The sequence below is a fragment of the Stegodyphus dumicola genome, chromosome 9 (genome assembly GCF_044657685.1).
Source record: "Stegodyphus dumicola isolate Sdum_Otavi_A_Nest chromosome 9, ASM4465768v1".
Taxonomy (NCBI): domain Eukaryota; kingdom Metazoa; phylum Arthropoda; class Arachnida; order Araneae; family Eresidae; genus Stegodyphus; species Stegodyphus dumicola.
The window spans coordinates 48,283,039-48,306,561 of NC_140776.1; the positions used below are offsets into that span (position 1 = coordinate 48,283,039).

A 23,523-nucleotide genomic window follows, 5' to 3' on the forward strand; every position below is an offset into this window, starting at 1 on the left:
TTAATATTTTTCCCACTGAATTTTTCACTCTATGCAATTTTAGCTTTATATTTTATTACATGTTTTGTCTATTTTTATTGTGTCAAATAAATGCTAAAATATTTTTCAGTGATTATCCCATTCATTTAAATATTAATCGACGTATTTAATAAAACATTCTTCATAAACATTTTAAATTGTTTTCAAATCATTCAAGTGTATGAACACTTTTTTTTTTCCTCATTGTGTATCATTTTGTAGAAAATTGTTTGACGTGTTTTGTTCCGCAACGGAAAGGGTATGCTTTTTATTACTAAAACATTCACTAATCAAATCATTTTGACTTCCTTTGATTCTAGTTTTCAAATGATGATGCGTTCAATTTATGCAGAACTAATGAAAAGGACCATCGCATGCAAATCAAGAGTAGAAGCAATTATAAAAATGCAAAAATCAGCAAAATCCTAATTTTGTTAAAAGAGCAAGAATTTTGTATTACTTGTTAAATTCTGAAAACAAACTGAAAAATATGAAAACATTATGTTAAGTTTGTAAATAATTCAACTCATATCAATTAGAAAATGCTTAGCAATCATTCTCTGTTACGTCCCATCAGTGGCCGAGTGGTGAAATCGCTGAATACAGGTAATTTCGATCTGGGCTCAATTCCAAACGAGTGGGTTGGCTGCATGTGCGTTTTCGTACTTTTCCCACGTCTGACGTGCATACGAGACAGTTTTCCTTAGTCCTCCATGAAGGCATCCCTCTCCTTCGGCAGCTAGCCTTAGTGTGCTTTGCCGTAATCCAACTAAATTAAACACAGCCATTATCCTTTAGTGCTTCTCTGTACTAGGTTATATCTAAATACTGTCTCTAGGTTATATCTGAGTACCATTTCTATATTATATAACTAAAATAGTACTTCTAGTTTATAGCACTAAATACAGGTTCCCGCAATATTATCAAGATAAAACATTTCTATGGAATACTTCATAAATCGAAATGGCGTAAAGTGAATGAAAAAAATCGCCAGTAATTTATACAAACAATATATTTTATTCCCTCATTTTGCCCAATCGGTATCACTTAATATGGAAATACCAAGTATTTTCAAACCTTAGTTACAACAACTTTTGAAAATATTTTTACTCATTACCTCAAAGGGACAATTTGCCTATAAGGGCTGTTAATTTCGTTTCGGCATTTTCCGTTGATTCATTGTAAACAGCAAATCACTTTTTAAATTGTTGCCGCCAAATATCAGAACCCTGTATTATATATAAAGAAATCAAATAATGAAAAATCTGCATAAATGTCTGAATGTTTCTCGCATTGTGATAAAACAACAGGACACAGAGCCATCAAATTTTGAATGACGTACGTCTCCATCCGAATATGGGCATCTGTAAGTCCAAATTTGGAATTTGTTTTATTACCTATTTCATATTTTGTAAAGCATATATGAGTTTTTAATTAAGAACCAACGATTTCAAAACCGAGTAATGGCAACACTGTACCAAAAAAAAAAAAATTTTATCTCCCAGCGCGCGATAAAGATATGCTCTTTTAATTATTTTGTGATATTGGTGTTGAATTGAATTTTCTGTTTGAAGGGCGAAAAACATTATATTTAATAAATAAATGTAACACACAACATGTTAAAAAAAACGCTCCTTTGGGCATGATATAAGATTGGAAAGCTTTCAGTCTTTTTTCTTATTTTAATAAAACATTTTTTAATAAATACACCCTTGCTTCATCCAATGAAATTGCATTTTCCCATTTTTCAGTCGTCAGAAGTAACTCATAAAGACATCTATTATTATCGATTTTCGAAAACTGGTGTTTTTCCTTGTTGACGTTAATGCGACGCTTGAAGGATCTGGTCAGTTACTTTTAATATAATTAATTAAATGCTTTGAATATATTATTTCGTGCATTTTTTGAATGGAAACGTTTTTTACGGACAATCTGATTAATGAAGTTCGCAATGAAAATTATGCCAGCATTAAAGTGTTCCGAATTTTAACACTGGAAATGTTTCGCATATTCAAATATTTTGTCAAATGAAGACAGATTATTAGTGTTGAAAAATGATTTTGGTATTAGCATAGTTGAGCATTTTCGGTACTCTTTTGTTAATGTGACCGCCTTCAGAAATGTATGAATATACGTACGCATGTGTGTGCGTATATATATGGGTGTATACGCACACACATGCTTACGTATGAACATACATACATGCACACATGAATACATATATCCATGCATACATACATGCATTTCTGAATCCGGTCTGAATAAGAGAAGGGAGCGGCATTTTCTTTGGATGAGCTGTTTATAGTTAACATTTTTTTAAAAACGGTAGATTCTATTTTTCTACATTATGTATGATTACAAAAATTCATTTAAAATATAGTTATGTTGAATTTTTCATTTTCTATCGGTTCATAATACGAGTAAAATGTTAAAAAAATTGGGGCCGAACGAAACAATTCTTTCTACCCTTTTGTCGATTTTTTGGTGGAATTAATGCTTTAACCCTTTCCGGCACGCTACCTTTTAAAGTTGGAGTTTTTATATATAAAAACGTAGGCAGTCTAACTAGGCCTAGAGTAGTACACAAGTAAAATTTTGTGAAGATAGCACTTATCTTTTAATTCTGTGGGTGTGCCCAAAGTGGGCACACTGTTGGGCACACTGATTGGAATACAGCTTCGAAAAGAGTGATGGAACGAGCATTATTGTCAATGAACTGACCGATCAGGTGCGGAGAAACAAAGAATACAGACTCTCAGTTGTCCTAGATTATCGGTGAGCCCGGTCTGGGCACACCTAGGGTTCGCCGTTTGATTTTAGGCATGATTCCAAGGTAAAAATTTAAAACTAATATAGAATAAGGAGATTAGCATACAGCCAAAAAATTAACATAGAAATTTCTTTTCAAACAATTCCTTTCATACCCTAATAAAAAATCTGGAAAATTTCTTTGAAAAATGAGAGTCTTAGATAATTAAACATGGCTAAAATATATGGACTGGTTTTTGTTAATCTGCCATCCACTAAAAATAAAGAAGGTTCAGAGTAACCAATAGTAACCTATAAATTCTTTTTCATTCAGTTTTTCTGTGCGTACAGAAGGGAAATTTTAGGTGTGTCCAAAACGCACACACTGTGCCGCAAACGGTTAAATATTAAAACGTGAACACTGAATAAAAATTAATATTTATTTGGTAGAAAATACAGTACAATTGTTAGTTAGTATTTATTTCATAGAGAATAAATAGCATTTATTAGCAGTTCAATAAAATAATTTTCATTCCTTGTTGTGAAATATTTCTATCTTCTTAAAGAAGGAAATGTTTACATACTCATATATTTAAACATTTTTGTAATAAAATATACTGAATATGTTTATCAGTATCTGAAACACTACCATATTTTTTATTCTTTTTTATGTATCCCCAAAAAATGAAAAGGAAAAACCGCAGAAACAGGAGCGGCCGAGCGGTAAAATCGCTGAACACTGGTAGTTTGGTCCGAGGTTCGAATCCCGTGAACGGGCTGGCTGCACGGGCGTTTTCGTGGTTTTCCCCATGTCTAACGTGTATACGAGCCAGTTTTCCTTAGAAATTTCTCCATGAAGGCATCCTTCTCCTTAGGCAGATAGCCCTAGTGTGCTTTGCCATAATTAAATAAACCTAAAATCTAAAGAAACCTGCAGAAACAAACAAAAATTTCAAGACGTGAATCTGCTAACGAAGCTTTTGGCAAGAGAACCAGATTTGTTTAAACTGCAAATTTGAATTAACGTAGCACATAAAGCTGCTTTTTAAGATGTTTTTCTGTGACGTCTTTTTTTTTTAGGTTCGTTTATTCTATTAAAAAACATCTGTTTATTTATGCTATTAAAAAATTCCATGCTTCATAATTTTACTGATATCAATTAATGAACCGACAAATAGCACTTCTATTTCAGTATTTTTCTTTGTTCGAGTCTTTGGTTCAAAGTCCATTTCTTCCGTCAATTTGGTTTAAAAATTTCTAGTTTTCCCCCCTAATAGTAGTGGTGGTGGTGGTGGTGGTGGTGGTGGTAGTAGCGGAGGACGTGGGAATTTTTTCCCTAATGGCAAGCTGTAGCCGTTTATAGGTGTTGGCCACTACTTAGGCTGGAAACGGCCTATGTAGGATTTATTATGGAGGCACCTAGCAGGTGGGCTATCGTTGCCTCCTATGAATGGGAGGACAAATTCCATCCATGCCGTCTAAGGCATTCGAGCCCGAATGTTTCGATACGGCAGTCATAATCATTCACTGGGCGGCGATCCCAAAACCTTCAAATGGGCCAATCTATTCCGCAAACTGATAATTCCATGTTCATAAGTGGTTGAGTAGTAGAGTCGTCGAATAAGAGTAATTCAGCCTCGGTTAAAATAGGCTAGCTGCGTAGTCGTTTTCATAGTTTCCCCACGTGTAAAGTGGATACAAGGGCTAGTTTTCTTAACACATTGCTCCACGAATGCATCTATCACCTTGGCGGATATCTTATGCTCATCGTGTTAACCTCTCTTACCCCACACATAAGAAAAAACAGACACAGAACAAATAAAAAATCGTTAATAACCATTACTGAATGTGGGTTTCTTCAAGATGTTAACAAACACAGTTAACAGCACTAAAAAATCACATTCATTCGCTGCACTCCTGACTTCAATAATAGAAAATCGGCATTCGTAATTTTGGGAGATCAAAAACCAGTCTCTTTCTTTATATAAGAAAATCGTCAAAAGCAGGTCAAATATTTAAGTGTTAATCTTGCTCGCTATTTCAAATGAGTCAGTAAATGTCAGAAGGGGCTATGTCACAAAAGACAAATTCTACAGGAGTCACAACAAAATTTATCCCATTCCTGACAAAAGTGCCAGAAATCAAGAGCAAAACATTATGAGATTGGTGTAACTTAGATACGTATAATTCAGCATTTTTCAAACGTTTTTTGCTATCCTTGTACGGAATTGGATAGTTTTTTGTTGTTGTTGTTTCTCCTTTTCAATTTATATTCATCGTCTAGAGTTATATTTCAGTTATCCAAGTTACCCATGTTGCGTTCCATTATCACCTATGCTTGTCCTGGTTAGAAAGATTCAGCTGAATATAAAATTAAAAAATTTACAAATACTACAATTACCAGAATTAAACTTAGAGGCAAATTGCAAGTTCCATGGGGTTTTGAAGAAATATTTCCACAGAGTTAAATATCTAACATATCACCATGTTAATTAAAAACTTGCATGAACTTTCTTTGATAATGTTCATGAAGTTCAAAACAATCCTATGTACAGTCTCTTATACGATAATAAGGAACTGGTTAATAGGAGTCGAATAAAAGATATTTTAAAATTACCTTAACGCTGTAATTCTTTACATTCTTTGGTACAATGCAATAAAAATTGTCCTTTATGATTTAATTAACTGTAAATTTGATTATCCTATTTCTCCATTCATTTTTAGTTCTCTCTTTAAAATCTGCATGGCTTCAAATCTTTGCACGGAAAATTCTCTTACCACTTCCACTGAATTCTTGCAATTTCAATTTGCCTTCTTCATCTAATAAAAATTTTCTTTTTATCTTCAATTTTTCATCAGCCAACCCTTCTGCATGTGACTCCTTTTTTGGATCCTGAATATTGATTCGCCATTCCTGATCAAATGACCTTTCGAAACTTTGAGTCTCTTGACTCACATTTACTAACTACTTGGTACGAAATCAAACTTTCGCAACCAGTCTGTATTGTTTGACTAGATTAGTGCTTCGGTTTAAATGCCCAGACGCGAACAATTATCTCGAACTAAAAGACAAAAATTGGCTGGAACCATGAGTGATTACCTTAAATATAGTTTACTGCACTTTGAAACTAACAGTAATATGAAAACGTACAATGAATATTTAATGATAATACTGAGGAATTCACTAACTTTGTACAAATATAAAACCAGCATTATACGATATTTCTGAAGTTACATTTTTAATAGTTAAGGGAAAAAACTTAATCTCACGTATTATATTAGAAAACATTCCGCAGAATTAATACATAAAAACATATACATTCCTATAATCTTTGTATCATTTTAAGATTTAGTTTGGAAATCCAGTTCTGAAAATCGTATAACCAACCGAGGAAGTGAGCTCTTAATCTTTGCATTCATTTATTTTCGGAAAATGCATTCTAAGAAATTTCTCCTCTTTCGAGAGTTAAGATTGGAGTGTCTTTATTCAGAAACTGCTATTCAGAAAACTACTCTTTTTTAAGGCATTAATCATCAAAATAGTTGAAAAGAAACCTGAGAAATATAACTCCATACGATGAGTATAAATTGAAAAGGAGATGACAAATCATGTCATTACGATAACTGGAAGACATAAATCATGCAATAACTAGTTTAAAAAAAGGGAAATTGCTTTTCGGAAAGGTTATTTCTTCAAGATACTGAATGCTGTGAAAGTTGTGTCACGCTTTATCGTTATAAAAAAAGTATGAATTAGAATTCAAGTTTTGTTATAACGAAAGCAAAGTGTTTACCACTGAAATGATCGAATATCTTCATATAATAAGAAAGCATTGTATGTATATGTATATAATACCGAATATGTCTAATTTTTTTCTTTATTCAGTAGCAAATTGCGGGAATATAAAATATCAAAAAAAAAAAAACCTGCATGTCTTACATTTAGTAATATACAAAAGGTAAAACGTGTAATCATTTTATAATCATATGGAACCACTGGCTTTCAAAATTAAGCACGCAGTGCAAATCATCAATTTTCGAAAGCGTAGCTATATTTGAATAGCTGCGGATGAAAATAGCGGTATGCATTCGAACATATGCTAATTAGGTAGGCGATGAAAATGTCAGCACTCTGAAAGGTTTGAGGAGTTCAGTTAAATGCTTTCTGTATTACGTGTTTATAACTTTCGTAGGACAAGTTTTGACGACATTCATTTTTCTATGAATTGTAATTTGGACTAATGGGATATAGCGAGTACTGAGGTGATGTCAGGTGCATTGAGAAAGGATAGTCAATCAAAGATTTGGCTCTTTTCTTTGACGTTGATCATTTTGGTGAAACGCTACTTTAACAATTAAAACGGTTGCCCGAAGACCAATGTGCCAAGTCAAGCAAGAGTTGCCATTCCTTCCGAAGACCTGTATATTGTTATAATAACCAAGAGGAATCAAAGAGCAAGTTTCACAACTGTTACAGCCAAGGTTGCAGTATCACTTAGTAAGATAGTATCTGGTAGTACTGTCCGCCGAAAGCTTTACATGAAAGAAATGTACGTCCGAGAACCAAATGTTTGTTTTCATCTAAACGCCAATCTAGATGCGCAAGCTAAAAATGCTGCCATCAGTTGCTCTATTCTCATATGAGTGCACATATGCCCTGAAATTACATGATAAGCATGTAAAAGTCTGATAAGAATTAATTTCACACGGAATTTGGCCCAGAACATCAAAACACATTCAGAGCTGAGAGCATCATGGTCTGGACTAGATTTCCAATGGAAAATCGCATCCAGCTGCACATCTTTAAAAGACTGTTCTTTAAAGACAGTTCACCACAGATGTTTTGCACTTTTACAAATCACATATATAGTATGCTTAGTCATACAAATCATTTTGAATACCATTCTTGATCACCTGCGTAAATGACAAAGCATGCAATAAAGAGTCAATCAAAACTCATCTTAAATATTGCCAGATTCAAATTCTTCCTTCAAACTAAGTTATAGTTTCCCTTTAACTAAAAATTTTGAAAAACACAAAAACACCATTTCTTATCAAATTTCATAATGAAAACGTAAAACAATTAACTGGAAACTTTTCATAGAAAAATTTAAATTATAACTACTGCTTTTTGTTTCCTTATAATATATAGGGTGATTCATAGTTGAGTCAAAAGTTGATAGAATGGAGCTAAAGAAACACTAGTGTTAGACAGTGCACTGGTGTAAGCGGTGAAGCGATATGGGTGAGCAGACATAAAAATGACAACAAAAAAATTGGAAGATTTGAGCGAATTTTAAAAAGCATTTTGTTGAATAAATTTCAGAAATTTCTCGAAACAGCAGCATTAAACCCAAATGCATGTTTTACACCATAAAACCAGCACTCATTTTTCTAAAAGCGCCCGCAGCAATACAAATCCTGGCAACAATGCCCTCATTAGAATCGAGGCTGCTATAGCTGTTGAGACTTTTAAAATGGCCCTTCACCAATATGAGAGAGATCGATTATTCCGGCAAAATAATTTGAGTCTTCGATTAATCTGTTGTCCTGAGAATGTTGAATCCAAGGCTTTCTGTACTCCACATGAAAAGTGCAAAGCTATTTCGTGTGGAAGCTATATACGTGTTCGGAAAACGGCTCCATAATTTTGGCAAGACGTTTTGTAAAAACACAACATATATTCTTCTGTAAGAACTGTACGTCCGAGTCCTACATGTTTGTTAGGCTAAGTACGTTAGCGTAACAAACATATAGGCCAATCAAACAGTCAGGGATGATTCCAGCCGGTGTACAAAACAAAAGGAAAGAGAAATTAGGAATGTACATCAACGTCCAGCTGTCCTGAAATATGCTGGAGATACTAGTTTCCAAAATTGAAACCAGGTAAAATCTGGATATACAAATGCTCGCACCCTCTGTTTGTGCTAAGTGTGTAATTATTTGTCTCGTAATACGCTCTGCTCTGTGAAGTAGAGAATACTTACGGTATTAAAATTTAGCATGTGAAATTGAAACTTTCTTGAGTAAAACTTCTTTGAGACGATTTTTAATTCAGTAGAATATTCTTTGTAGCCCATGTGAACCTTACAGTTCTCTAAACGCCTTTTATTCTCTAAAGCCGTTGACAAAGAAACTTCTTTCGCAGCGAAACTTTCAGTCATTCAGGAGGTTTGTGATCTGGCACATGTCGTGTAGAAAAATATTCCAGTTTAATTCTTCAGGCTTCTTTGGCAAAGCTGTTCGCAACTTAGTACACGAAACACATGTCTGCCCTCTACTAATTCGTAAAATAACTTACGCCTTTTAAACTCCGTCCACAAGACCCTTGAATATTGGCAATTAGACTCGGGTTCAAACCCCGACGATCAGATTAAATTTTGATAGTTCATGAGAGTTTTCGTAGTTATGCTCAAGTGTAATGTGAAACCAAACCTCCCGATTTCCATGGTAGGACTGTCGATGAGTGAAAAAATATGGCCTTTATACACTTCATTGGAAAATGCCCTCTGTTGATTCATTGCTTGTGTTATGCACTATATAACAGAATAGTTTGTTTTATGAGTACTCTAGAATCCCTCTAAATTTTGCTGAAGAGTATTCAATAACCTTGTAACTTTTTGCTCTAGATTCGACAAAAGTTTCACATCCCATCATTTCAAGTTGTACATAACGTTTTTCATAATATAGCTATAACTGATTACATGCAACAGCAGTTAGAAACGTATGCACTAGAATGACCTTCAAAATCTTATCCCATGAGAGAAAAATTTATAATTTCTTAAAGCAAAGTCCAAACCGATTAGCAAACACGTCTCTGAAAATAATAAAAACATCTTTGATAGTGTAGATGCCCATTCTTTAATAGAAACCAGTTCCAAAGTCGATGTACTATCTTCAGACAAACAATTCGAAAACAAGTGAATCAACATGAAAAAAACAACCTCATGCATAAAATATACTGTCCAATTCATTGAAAGGAAAGCAAACATTTTAGACAAACCTAAAACAATGCAAATAAAACGGAAAAAATTTAATCAATCTCTCCAGTCTTTTATTCCTCCAAGACTATTCAAACTTTGTCCAACCAATCAATAATCCACAATTTGACATGCGATTCGATTTAAAACACAACTTAGAAATCTATAAATGAAGTATTCAAGCAAATATTTCTCATTTTTTAATTAAATTAAATTTTGAAATAACAGTCAGCTATGATTATTAAAGATTTTCAATGTTTTTATTACTATCACAATACAATGTTAATGACTTTCAAAACAATTTAAACGTTTTTCAAGTTGCGAAAATGAATATAACAAAATAAAATGCTTCTGAAATAAGCAAAACATTTCTCAAAAAAATAGATAACTCAAATGAACATAAATAATTATGAAACATAATATATAAATCCTAAAAGTTCGAAACAAATTTTGTTTAATTACTGGGTTTGCCTCCAGTATCGCATATGTTATTAAAAATAATAAAAATATTCTCGTTAAAAAAATGATTAGAAACTTTTTGAATGTCCGATTTGTCTGGCACAATGAGATGTTAACGCATAAAATTTTCTTATCTTTTTCTTAAAGTCCGTGAAGTAAAAGAGTGACTAAATACAAGATAAAGCATTGAACGCATCACCAAACAGCGCGGTCTGATCAGCTGTTTTCCAGAATATTAGGATTTGTATTCGGTTCCTTGAGCTTTATTGTCTCTTTTCAGCCTTTAAATCACCGGCAGTAATGATTGAGGACAAGTAATATGATTGAAATCTTCTTGAACAATAATGTTGGAAGGTGGATTACAAGAATAAATGATAAAAACTATTCTCTAAATTTACTGTAAATAATTTATGGAGTAGTTTCTAAAATCCTACTGATAGAATGGCTCACCAGCGGTCGAGCGGTTAAGTCGCTGAGTATTGTCAGTTTCAACCTGAGTTTGAATCCAGACTAGAGGGCTGGTTGCATGGGCGTTTTCGTGAAAGATAGTTTCTCTGAGAAAGACATTCACGAAGGTATTCCCCCTTAGGCAGATAGTCCTAATGTGGTTTGCCATAATAAACTAAAACCAAAAAAAAAAAAAAATATATTGATAGAAGTGGGTAGGAAATGAGTTTGATCATAGAAGTTTTGATAGAAATGTTTAATAATAATGGCAGTATCACCACAGCAGTTGTACTGTCTTTTATTTGTAAAATATTATTTACACGATGACGAACCGTGAATTTTAAGCTTGTCTGAAAGTCTTAGGTGGATTTTATTAAACAACAAAATATCAGCCTCATAGGTTATGATAGAGAGTAAGTTCATGAATCGAGCAGTGAATGCCCTTTGCACTGACGGCAGAATTAGTAAAAATATTTCCTGCTTGATTTAGATTTATACTAAAACGTCATTTTCGGTTAAAATTCAAAATCCAGTGAAGGGATGAAGCCAAGAGATTTAATCTCGACTTTAATTTCATCAAGAAGGGATTCTACTGTTTCAATTTATTAAAACCTTCGAAAAAAAGGTTCTTGAGCCATTAACTAAAAGAATGGCTTTCAGTTAATAACTTCATTTTTTTTTAGTTGCTATTAACATTGGCAGATGTTTTGAAATTTCTGGCTTTTTTCTTTGGTTGAGTACTGATGTTGGAGTGATTTGCCTCAAGTTGAGTAGATTTTGGTTGAGTTTTTCTTTTATCTAAAGAGCTGGAAAATTACTTTCATCATGAAGAGCGGTTTAGATTTCTTGACTTCAGACTGGAGAGTTTATTTGTTTTGATCGCTTTGTGAGATTTCTACAGGTTAACAAACGGTCGCTTCCAAAATTTGCTCAGATACCAAAGACACTGTCATTTTTGTGCTTATATATTCCATGAAGCTCCCCTCCATTTTATATAAAATGCCTGGTTTCGGCATGAAGCTTCTTTGTGAACAAATCTCTGACAACTGTTGTAGTTCTGTTCAGATATGGAAGCTTCAATATGGATTTTAATTCACTAAAGAAAGCTTATTTTTTAATTTCTTTTCCTTTATCATTTCATTCAGTTTCCGCAAACGATAATGGTAAAGGATTGAGTAATCCTCCTTAACAAGTTTAGTTTGACAAAACTTCATCCTTTGGTGATAAAGTACAACATAGACTGATATCTATTCCTATTTTAAAATCGACATAGAGAAATTTTTCAATGATATCAGTGTCCAGAAGAAACGGCGCGAAATCCTGAGATTGAAAAGCCATGGTGAATAATCGAAACCCGGTTGGAAAAGGTAAAACACATGCTTAACTAAAGCATGCATCACGCCCGATGTACTTTCTACAGAATCATATTTAGAAAGTTGAAGAGTTCTTTGATTTAAAATGAAATTCAAAGTTTGAAGATACCTTTAGATCAATCAAAATTACTTCTAGAGACTCTATGTGCAGACCAAATGATAAAGTGAAATAACAACTCAGTTTAGCAATGTGACTGGCGCAAAAATGATCCTGTGAAGTAGCACGGTGCTGAACTGTAGAGTTACTCGATGGGCTTTATGAAGTAAAGTTTCAAACATGCTTCGCTGGAGTTTTTCTCTTTGATTGCCGTCAAAGATAAGTTAGTTTTTCTTTCCACATAATAAAATTATTTAAAAGAATCTTGTACAGAATCCTTTTTCGTAATATTATTCCATTTTGTTTCAGCAACAAGCGGAATAACTCTTATCTCGACGATACACCAGCAACTTCTAATCTTCAATGTCGAGAAAGTTTTGTTGTAGCATTAATGCCAATGTAATTAAAATTCAGAATTCAGTTCTTCTTTAATTTACAAAATATCTAGTTGGTTTCATATCATAGATATTCAGTATGAAAAGCGATTTCTATTACTTTTCACATTTATATGCGTAAATAAGCTCATTTGTTAATATCGTCGTCCAGTGGCCATTTTCTCTTTTATCTCAACTTCAAACAAGAGCAAAAAGCATAATAAGCATGAATTTTCTTGATGTTGTTGTTAGAATAAAAGCACAACTATTGTTCTCAAAACTTGCTGTATGAACATCTTCAGAAACAATACAAAATTCGTCTGTTAAGGTGCACATCATAAATTTATCGGTTTCAGTGATACTGGTAAAAACGGATGACCTAAATCTACACCTTTTTAGCAGGTATGACACACATACTCTCAAATTGCTTTAATGTTTTATTTATATTGTTCAACAGTCAAACAATTAAGCCAAAGTTTATTTGTTAGAGCTGGATATCGTCGAACAAAGGTATGTAATCCGAAACTAACGTTTGATGAATTTAATATTTAATTTTAAATATTTTTAATGCAGAGTTCCGTCAAGTAAAATTTCTTTAGATAATTTTCTAAATGGGGTCAATTCTATTAAAATATGCTTTAATTCCATGTGTATTTTCTTTCATAATTTTAAACATTTCTTTTAGCCATTTTCAGACTGAATAACATTTGTATATTTTCATGCTGTATTTAAATCGTTGCATTCATTATACTTTGGGGCACCCACCAGCGGCCGAGTGGTAAAGTCGCTGAACATTGGTAGTTCCGACCTGGTTTCAATTCCAGACGAATGGACTGCGCTGATGTTTCCCATTGTAACGTGGATACGAGATAATTTTTCTAAGAACGTCCTCTACAAAGAAATCCCTTCCCTTAAGCAGTTAGCCCACGTCAGCCATGCCATAATCAAACCACAGCATCCCACTTCTCAAGCTGATAATATTTAAAAATACAATTGATATAATTTGTCATGCTTTCAATCAATGCTTTGATCTATAAATAAATAATCCGTTTTTTCTCTTATCAATTCACTGAGTTAATCTAATCTTTAACAGATGAACCCAGAAATTCAGAGCAAAATCTGACTTTCCTAACCCATATGCAAGCACTTGGCAGCATAATATGATTTTAGGAGCCCACATTAACAACTAAATATTGTTGTAAACAAATAAAACTGATGCTTTACAAAACAACGCACTTACCAATTATGGAAATGATTAGAAGTCATGAACAAAAGCTTTGATTCAATCCATTTTTAATAACGAAAATTATAAAATGTATTTTAGCATTTTAATTTCATACTTTTTATTATTCAGACAATCTGCATAAAATATGAAGAAATAAAGAGTTCTAAAGGTAAAATAAGTCTACGCAAAAATAAAATGTCTAAAAAAAAATGAAATGAACTCATCCTTTCCAGAACTAGGAGGCAAGTTAAAAAGAGTTCTGTCAACATGCTTTTTTTGTTTTGAATAATTCCTTTATTTCTTTCCAGAGTATAAATTAACTACTAATCATTACTGGGAAACTTTTATTACACTATTATTAAAAATAAGTTTAAAACAAAAGCCTGTACTAGGAGTGATATGACTTGAATGTGTAGTTAACATCAAGTCAAGCATTATACAAGGTACGGTAGTTAGCGTTTAACATTTTCAAATTAGGATAATACATCTATTGCACATAGCAGTAAATTCAATTGTTTATGGTTAGATTATCTTTGTGACTTTACAAAAATAGGCCTCATTTCTTCAATACAACTTCATATAGATATCCTCCATAATAATCAAGTTATTGCTGCCAGCTCCCACGTACACGTGCCTTGACGCGCCGTACAGTATCCATTACATTAGTAATCGCCTGATGAATTGATTTTTTAGACTGTTTAATGCTAGGCAGGCTGCATGTGAAAACTTGAACTCTCAAATAACTCCCGTAAAAAGTCTGCTGCACCAATTCCGAGGAATTGAGAGCCACTGATGGTCCCCTAACTGAAATAAGTAGGTCCCGAATGCAACGACATCAGTCCTAAAAGTGCTATTCATCAGGAGAATGCAAATGTTATGTAGAGTCCTGTCAAGCGTACCTGAGAAATGGCAGCATTGACTTGAAGGCATGGAGGATGTCTTCAAGAAATTGTAAGGCCTATTTTGTGAATCCTCACTGGCTTAATTAACTCTTTTTAGTTGTATTTACCGATGTGGAATATAATTACGTTATCCAGCTTTAAGGAGTGTTTGAATCCCGGCAAACGGACTGGCTGTATGGGCAATTCCGTGGTTTTCCCAGTGTGTATACGACCCAGTTTCCCTTTGAAAGTCCTCCAAGAAGGCATTCCTCCCCTTCGGCATATAGCCCTCGAATGCTTTTCCATAATCAAATAAACCAAACCAAACCAAACCAAACCAGCTGCTTTCAGGATAGGTAACTTTAAATTCCGCATCTTATATAACCGTCTTCGAAAGAGAACATTTGCAAGTTATAAATCAAATAATGGCAAATTATGCAGAGAAAAATAAAACAGTGAACATGAAATAGGATTAAAAAAGGGCAGTAAAGAATTATTAAGAATAAGACATGTCTGTATAAAGTTAAATAGATGGATACATATATGAAAATTTTCATTGAAAATATTCGATAATTTCAAAATACTGTTATCAGGTATTTCTCCCACTTTCCTAGCGTGCCTTCGTTGTGTAGTGGTTCTGCACACTGGGCCGGTATTCCAGAGGTCCGTGTTTCGATTCCCGGCGAAGGCGATTGGTAATGTTTCATCTTGCCTGTTTTAAAAAAATACCTAATGTCTCTACAGTGCTGCCCGAACTAAAAGTGTGTTGGATGAGGATTCTCCACACCCAGGATTTGGCGATTGCGTCTCCTAAAAACCCCAGTCGCTCTTTAGAAAGGGGAGTATATAAGGTATATCTCCCGCTTTGCTAGCGTGCCTTCGTGGTGTAGTGGTTCTGCACGCTGGGCCGGTATTTCAGAGGTCCGTGGATCGATTCCCAGCGAAGGCGTTGCTCATTTTTCATCTCGTCTGCCTCCAAATAATCCTAATGTCTCTATGCTGTTATTAATTAGCATTGCAAGGTTTAGAAAACTGGCTTTTAACCGCTTCACCATTTGTCCCGACAAAGGTTCGTTCATTTTAAAAAGTGTCGTTAGTAGCTTTGAACCCTAATACAATACATAGTATATGATTATGTCATTGTATAACATATATAATAATTGTATTAAATATATACATATTTGGCACAATTACTTGGATACTTAAGTCGGTTACTGAACTTTTGATATTATTTGAATTATTAAATATCGTTCGAAGTTACTTAAGACACTTTTCAAATCGATGAATCTGCCTCAGGCAAACAGTGAAATGGTTAAAGTGTAGACTCTTTTGAATTGCAAAACTTCACCATTGGTTAAATAAACAAAATTTTTATTTAAGAGTAAATAATATGTGTTAAAACTTTCCAAGGAATTCTATTCGAAATCTGCTATGCTATCTGTCTCAAGAATGAGAATAATTAATCCCAATTACTGAAACCGGTGTTTATAATTAAAGAATATTTATTTACTATTTTAGGGTAATGTTATGCTTTTATCAAATTAAACATTGTTTAATTTTTCTTGGCTAATAAATCTCTGAAATTTTTTTTTAATTTATAACATAAACGATCTGTGAGAAGCATTGAAAACGAGGAGCATTTGAAAACTGAGCATAAATTTCCTTGATTACAAAGTAATTTCGATATTTGCGAATGCTTTAAATGGGAAAAGGATAAAGTATTCAGCCACCTTCTATTCTAGGACATGTTTTATAATAAAATATGCGCTAAATTCACTTGAAGTGCATCTTCAGTAACTCGTATATTCAAATTGTGTCTGCCATTATATTCACTAAACCCATTATCATGAAATGGATTTAGTGAACTAAAGGACTCTAATTTTCGCATTGATTGTATTTAAATATTCATTTCTAATTTATAAGCAGGTGTATTTAAGTCCGATCAAATAATCATTTCCAACTCAGAAATGCTTCCTGTCATATAATTTTCTCCTAATAAACAGCAGTTCTTCGAACGATGCAGGGTGATGTGAAAATCAGTAAACAAAGCTATTTCAATGAATTTAATTTTCGTAATGAACCAATTAGCATACTTATGGATGCAATTATTGTTTATAATGAAGTAATTTTTATGTGAAATTCAGCTTCAATTTTTTTTCTTAACGAGTGCATTTTTTTTAACAAATTTCAGTATAAAAACAATTTTGTTAACTTCTTTTTTTTTTTTTTTTTTTTAACAAAAGGGCAATTTGCCCAGAAGAGCTATTAATTTCATTTTACCATTTTGAGGCATCCACTATAAAACAGCGTTTCACTTTTCAAATTGTTGCCACCAAATATTAGAGCCCTCCATTATATTTAAAGAAATTAAATAATGAAGAATCTGCATGAATATATCTCAACGATTTCAAAGCGACCAATGACAACACTGTACGGATAAAAAATAACATTCTTATTTCCAAGGCGCAATACTGTGTATCGGAAATTCTAAAGATATGCTCTTTTTAAATATTTTGTGATATTGCTGATGAATTTAATTTTATAGTTTAAGTGCGAAGAACATAATGTTTCATAAATAAAGGTAACACACAAAACATTGAAAAAACGCCTTTTTAGGCGTAATATAAAATCTGAAAGCTTTCAGATTTTTTTTTATTATTTTTATTTATTTATGATCCACAAAATTTGGGATTTTGTTTATATTTACCAAAAGTTTTCAAGTGATCGAAATTGTTTCAGTCAGAAAACTCTATCATATATATTTAGATCTTAAACCCCAATCGTGGATCAATGACCAGCTATTCAAGAGATAGTTAATGGTGTAATATTTTTGAAATATTGTATACGACTAAAATTTTCTCATCTTAAGTAACAGTCCTTCTTAGAATGAAATATTGATTTTACTTATATTTGCAAATGAATACAATTTGAAAAATGAATAAATACGTCATGTTGGAGTAAGGAAATATTTACGACTGCAGAAATAAGTTAAACAAATTTCAATTTCAGTAGGCACAAAAATAAATGAAAGCCATTTCTGTTCAAAATGTTTCTGATAATGTTTTGTGCCAAAAACGCACAAAACTTAATTCAGTTTTTTTTTTTCCAAATTACGTAAAATAATAAATTTAGCTTACCTGTGGATATGTAGTCCATGTTTAAATCTAATGATTGACGCGAAATCTACTTGAAAATGGTGTGGAGGTTTTCTTCTTAAAATGATAAAAAAAACTCTTGTTATCTTCTTAAATTTGAGACCTCCTTATCGATTTATGCAGCAAATAAAAATGCTCTGCGATGTTGTAATTTAATATAAGGCCTTTAAAACCTGAAATGCATTTGAAGTATCTTGCAAACAGAACGTAATCTTTACTTTGAAAACCACCGTCAGCAAAATCTTACATAAATTGATAAAGGTGGTTTTGTTTGAGCTTTTTCCATTCAACTGATAATACTAGGAAACCCAGACTGATTGCAGAAAACGCCATTACAGTCTAACATTTTGCAAAGCAAGTTTATGAAATCGATAAATCATTATTCAGAAAATGCTGAGCTTAATGTTTATGAACTCTCGAAATCTTAGAGTTCACCTTATTATCTTGCATCATTATTTCTTAAATTCGTAACAAAAGATATGTCTAAAGAGGATTGATAATTGGAAAGTGATTAATGTTTACGTTCCTGTGCGTGGTTTTCATAACCAGTGATGAATCTGGTAATTAGACCTGCGGAGAAATAAAACTTTAGCCACTGACGTGCCAATACGAGAAACAAAATAACCAGTGCAGGTATTATTATCGTATTCTTCCTATGTTCATCGAACTTTAAATCAGAATCTTAAATTAGATGGAAACCTTTTCTCCTGCTGTGGTTGAGAGAAACATTGTAAATTTTTTGGTTCTAGCTATAAATACCTTATAACTTTATAACCTTTCTCGGCACAAAAGTATTTGATATACGATGTAGACACCTCTAATCAAGAACATATGAAAAAATCATGATAATATGAATAAATTCGTGTATAGTTTTATACATCTTTCAGCTTTAGGCAACAGAAACGAGGAAATAGTAAGAAAAAAGTGTTAAAAAGTTAAATCATATCAAGAAGAAAAAGAAATTCATCGTTAAAAAGGCCTAAGCAAAATATTGCAAAAGTCTGGTATCAAGCTGGCTTACTGATACAGAGTTTCATTAGCAGTAAGCCTGAATTACGTTTCGATCCAGGCACAAATAATATTGGTCCATATATCCTGACGTCTTAAGGTCGTTTCTAAGAGAATTTGACTCGTATTTATAGTTCACATGAGGAAGGCCATGAAAACGCCCAAGCAGTCAGCCTATTCATCGAGATTTGGACCTGGTCGAACAACCAATGTTCAGCTACCTTATTTACTCACCCGTGAGGGGCTCAGCACTGGGAGACTCTCGTAAGAGAACGCTTAAAGTATGCAATGAAAATTTATTGAGCAGCTGAATGTAGACTCATGGTTCTAATTTAAGAAATGAATCATCTAAGTTAGTCAGTAATCAAAAGAAGAACGCAAAAAAATAATCCGAAAACAATGGAAGACTGTGATGCCAAGCATAAAATGTGTTACTCCAGAACTACATATAATATGATATTACCTTTTAGAGTAGTCCTTCAGCTTTAAAAATATTAAAAATTATCTAATCGTCTTGCATGACTTGTACTTCTGAATATTAAATAAAAAAGTTTACCTACCTACGCGTCATGGAATCTTCTGATAGTCTCATGATACTACAGCTAGCATTGTTAGCTACAGCTAGCATAGCTTGAAAGCATTTCCAACGATGCTTGTTGCAAAGAAATGCACGGCAGGGCTTATTGGGGGCCACTCTTCGAAACACTGCATGTGGGCTTTTAATCATTACCCAAAAGATATGACTAAAATACAGGCACAGTAAAATGTCAGAGGATCTAATAAGCCGTTTAATAAATACTTCTTGCGTTCATTGTAGAATGTTCTTAATGATTTAGTGATCGCATGCTTACTTGCTTCAATAAGTGAAATGGATACTATGAACATTTTATAGGTTATCTATGGTATTTATGGTTATTTCATAGGTTATTTATTTATCATAGGTTATCATCTATATTTACTAAAGCATAATGAACATTTTAATAGCTGGATTTTCTATCAGGAACTACATAAAACATTTAATTTTGCAATTACAAAACCCATGTCCCTTCCATTGATGAAACATTTTCTCTAATTTTTTTCAAAGACTCTAATTTCTTGACAAGTGATCCTGGGTTCGGTATTTAAAGGAATAAAGCTTATAGCCACCGTTTTCAAATATTAGGCTTAGCTAGGCTATCTATCTGACATTATATTTTGAATTGTTTTATGGTGGTGTTGTTGTTGTTGCTGCTTATGCTTACTTGTCTCACGTAGTCAGCCCAAGCCCAAGAAAATCCTCGTGGCAAGGAGTGCTAGAATACGCCTGCCGTTGGAGCATCCTTGAGCACCATTCAGGTGACAATGCGATTTTGCTCAGTTCCGCCCCCCCCCGTTTTGATGGACAGCATCTCGAGGGGGACGGATCCGAGAGTCTCCCACCCCTCTCCCCTTCCGTCATACCACACGAGAGGACTTTCGGCTCGCCACATATTTAGAGTGCCGCCATGCCGCACCGACACTATACATTTACAAACACCAGTGCCTTCTCCGGGATTCGAACCCAGGCCCTTCGGCACAGCAGTCAACGACGCTAACCAGTATGGCGGCTGTTAAGGTATTATATTTATATTCATTTTCCATTATTTATTTCTTAACTTCTCCCGCTTTTTCATAGGAATCTCATGTGTTGTAAATGATAAATACTTATTTATTATCTTATTTATCAAAGTAATTTTATGCATCCATCTACGCTAATTTTTATTTTGCATGTAGAGAAGCTATTTTTCTAGATGCCCTGTTGGCATGATAGTAAAGGAGTAGGTTGTCATAGCCTTGGGATCGGGTCGAATCCTGGAGAAGAAAATTTGTAGTGGTTTCAAATACATAAAAGCCGAAAATCCTCTTCAGATTGTTAATAGTAGGAGAAGAGGGGTTTGAGGCTCACGGATCCGTTCCCCGGAGTGTTCTCCATTAAAATCGGAATGGAGCTGGGCAAAACATGAAATGTCTCTTGTAAGGTGCCTTGGCCAATGACAGCCGCTTACTACTTTATAAATTATAAGAAAATCAGGGTTTTTCTTTTTAATAAGTTATGTTTAATTAGTTGTGTTTAATAAGAATTTATTAAAAGTACTTTCATAATACGCATAACTTTTCTCAAGAATTATAATAATACTTTCTTGTAAAAGGATTTTATTAAAATACTAATAAATAATTAAAATCTATCAGCACACACTTAAATTCAACGCCTATAAAAAGGTTTCAAAAAAATAAAATAATCCCGAAATCCCATAAAACAAGTAAATCGAAGTAAATTGAATCATGGGTAAATTTCCCTTACAGCAAATTCCATAGTCTTCTGAATTCAATTCGAAAGAAAATATACGGAGTTAGAATTCCTTCGTGTACCTATGTTAGAAAGAAAAAGTACTATAACAACACTCAGAGGCACAAAGGAAGAGGATGGGCGAGCAAAAGACATTTTCTCGAACTGCATCACTGACCTCCTTTTCCGACCAATCGATTGCGGTAAAAAGAATTTGGAAATGCAAAGAAAATGTTTGGTTGTTCTAATAACTGGGTCGAAGCGGTGATCAGAAAATGACTGTGCAAGACAGATCCTCACAAAAAGGCTTCTATTATGGTATTGTTGCCAATAATATGGCAGCAACTAATAAAACGAATACTTTACGATATACAAAAGATTAGACATCAATAAAACTTTTATCGATTAATAGAAATAAACTTCATTTACCTCATAAAGCGATATAAAAATAGTTTATTCTAAATTAATGCTACCAGATAGCTATACCATTCTACTCCATAATTTAAGTTTCAGTTGGTTATCAAACTCTGTACTTTTCACATTTTGATGAAAAATACTTCAGTTTAAAATCTTTTGGTCATTTTTGACCTCTTAATGTCTTCCTTTCCTTGAAAAATGGCAAGACCTAACTAGCCGAGGCGAAAGGCTGCTGAGAAAGGCAGTGTATGTTCTTTTATTACATAAGTAGGGCCACCTATGGTTTTTGCTTTGGTTTATGTGATAATGACAAAGTAATAGTCGCTAAATAACGTAATAGTCGATGAATGCGGTCGAGATTTCTCTAAAAATGATTGTAGTGTCATAAGTTTAGAAAAATCGACACTTCACGGCTAAAGAAACCGTGAAGCCAAACACGGCAACATGTAGCTACCACACCAAATTCTAAGTTTTATAAAAGAAGTATTATATAACAAAAAGGTGGTGCTGTTTTACAAGTGTCGTGTCTTATATCGGTTGGTGACATAACTAAATATCGCTGTTTTACAATTTCCAGAAGTATTCATCATTAACTCTAAATCTGCATTTTTTTATTCCCACTTTTCATTACGAAATTTCTTGATATCTTTTTTAATCATCTTGCTAATGCAATTTAACTCAGTTTTGATTGCCGGATCCCACGTAAGTTGCCATGTCCTAACGTAAGCGTGTATTAATGTGACAAGTTGCTTAATATTTTGCGGAAGTTTTCCTACAAAATTCTTTGCAGTCACGACGTTGGTTGCTTCACGATAGCTCAAATTTTGTTCATTGTGTTTGTAGTAATGGTATCGGATAGTATATTTCGTAAGTGCACATATGTATCACCACCGAGGGCATGGCTTCTAGAATGGACAAATGCTCTTCCAGTTATATTTTTGTCGTTCATATGACATTGCCGCTCTTTAAGCGAGGTGGTTAAAAATGATTCGCCACGAAATTTCCTACACAAAATAATTAAAGCACCGTGCATTTCTCGTGAAAATTTTCAGTACGAACTTAGATCAAATATAAGCATAATTATATGTGTAAATAGTAATAGTCTTAGCATTTTTTATTGCCGTCTATATGAAAAAGACGTTCCGTAATAATAGCAAATGCACAGTTTTATTCAAAGTGAGCTTTCCTAATTTGCATTTCTATATACGTATTTAGTTTGTTAATTTCTCATTAATAACTGTTCATTATGAAATGTATTGTCTGCACAAGAAATACTCTTCAAACAAAATGAACTTACATTATTCACAACGAATATATTTAATTTATTCATATATAACTTTTAACAATAGGTATAATCAGATAATTTACAATATGCATTTTGAAGCTTACATTTCTAAAATCAAAGTCATTTACATGATATAAAGAGCAATAATATGCCCCGAACATTAATCCGAAGATCCAGTGCGTGATAAGTTTCGTAAATGAAATGAATAAATAATAATAATAATACGCTTGAATTAACTTATAAAATGAAAGCCCTACGAGATTTTCTAAAATGATAGCAGCAATTATACGCCATACATTTATCACTGCGAAAGAAATGCAAAATAAAACGTAAACAACGACATGCGCTCATAAGCAGTTTCAAATATAGCTTCACAAGAGCAATAGAAGTTTACTGTTCCATTTTTGAAACCTCTCCCTCACTGGCGATACCGATGTGCACTTGTGAATTATGCTATCATATAATATCGCCAATTGTCGTGTTAACAATGACTCTGAAGAAAAGTTTTTGCCAACCCAAATGATCCCTATAACCGATGAGAACCGAAAGACCATGGAGAATTATTAAATTGTATATCGTTATATACAGTAGATAAATTTTAGTTTATTATAGTATTACTGAATTTTTTATTCTATTCTATGAGTTCACTTTCGCATAAATTTAGAAACTAAATTTTAAAACGTTTTTCTCCTACTCGTGAAATAAATAAGATTCACCTTTTAATATGAATAAGACTAAGAAGATAGAATTT

General features: G+C 33.2%; 1 protein-coding gene across 5 annotated transcripts in view; it reads right to left on the reverse strand.

Moving 5' to 3' along the window:
- LOC118193417 (uncharacterized) overlaps window positions 1–23,523 on the reverse strand; it is a 255,341-nt gene that overhangs the window by 148,808 nt on the left and 83,010 nt on the right. Inside the window, exon 1 of one of the 5 annotated variants that reach the window (XM_035364501.2) lies at window positions 17,740–17,889. The exons of the other annotated variants lie outside the window; for them this stretch is intronic. Coding sequence (XP_035220392.1) covers window positions 17,740–17,758 — 19 coding nt within the window. The 5' untranslated portion in view covers window positions 17,759–17,889. Of the gene's footprint in view, window positions 1–17,739; window positions 17,890–23,523 lie in introns of those variants that run through there. 5 annotated transcript variants of the gene reach the window in all.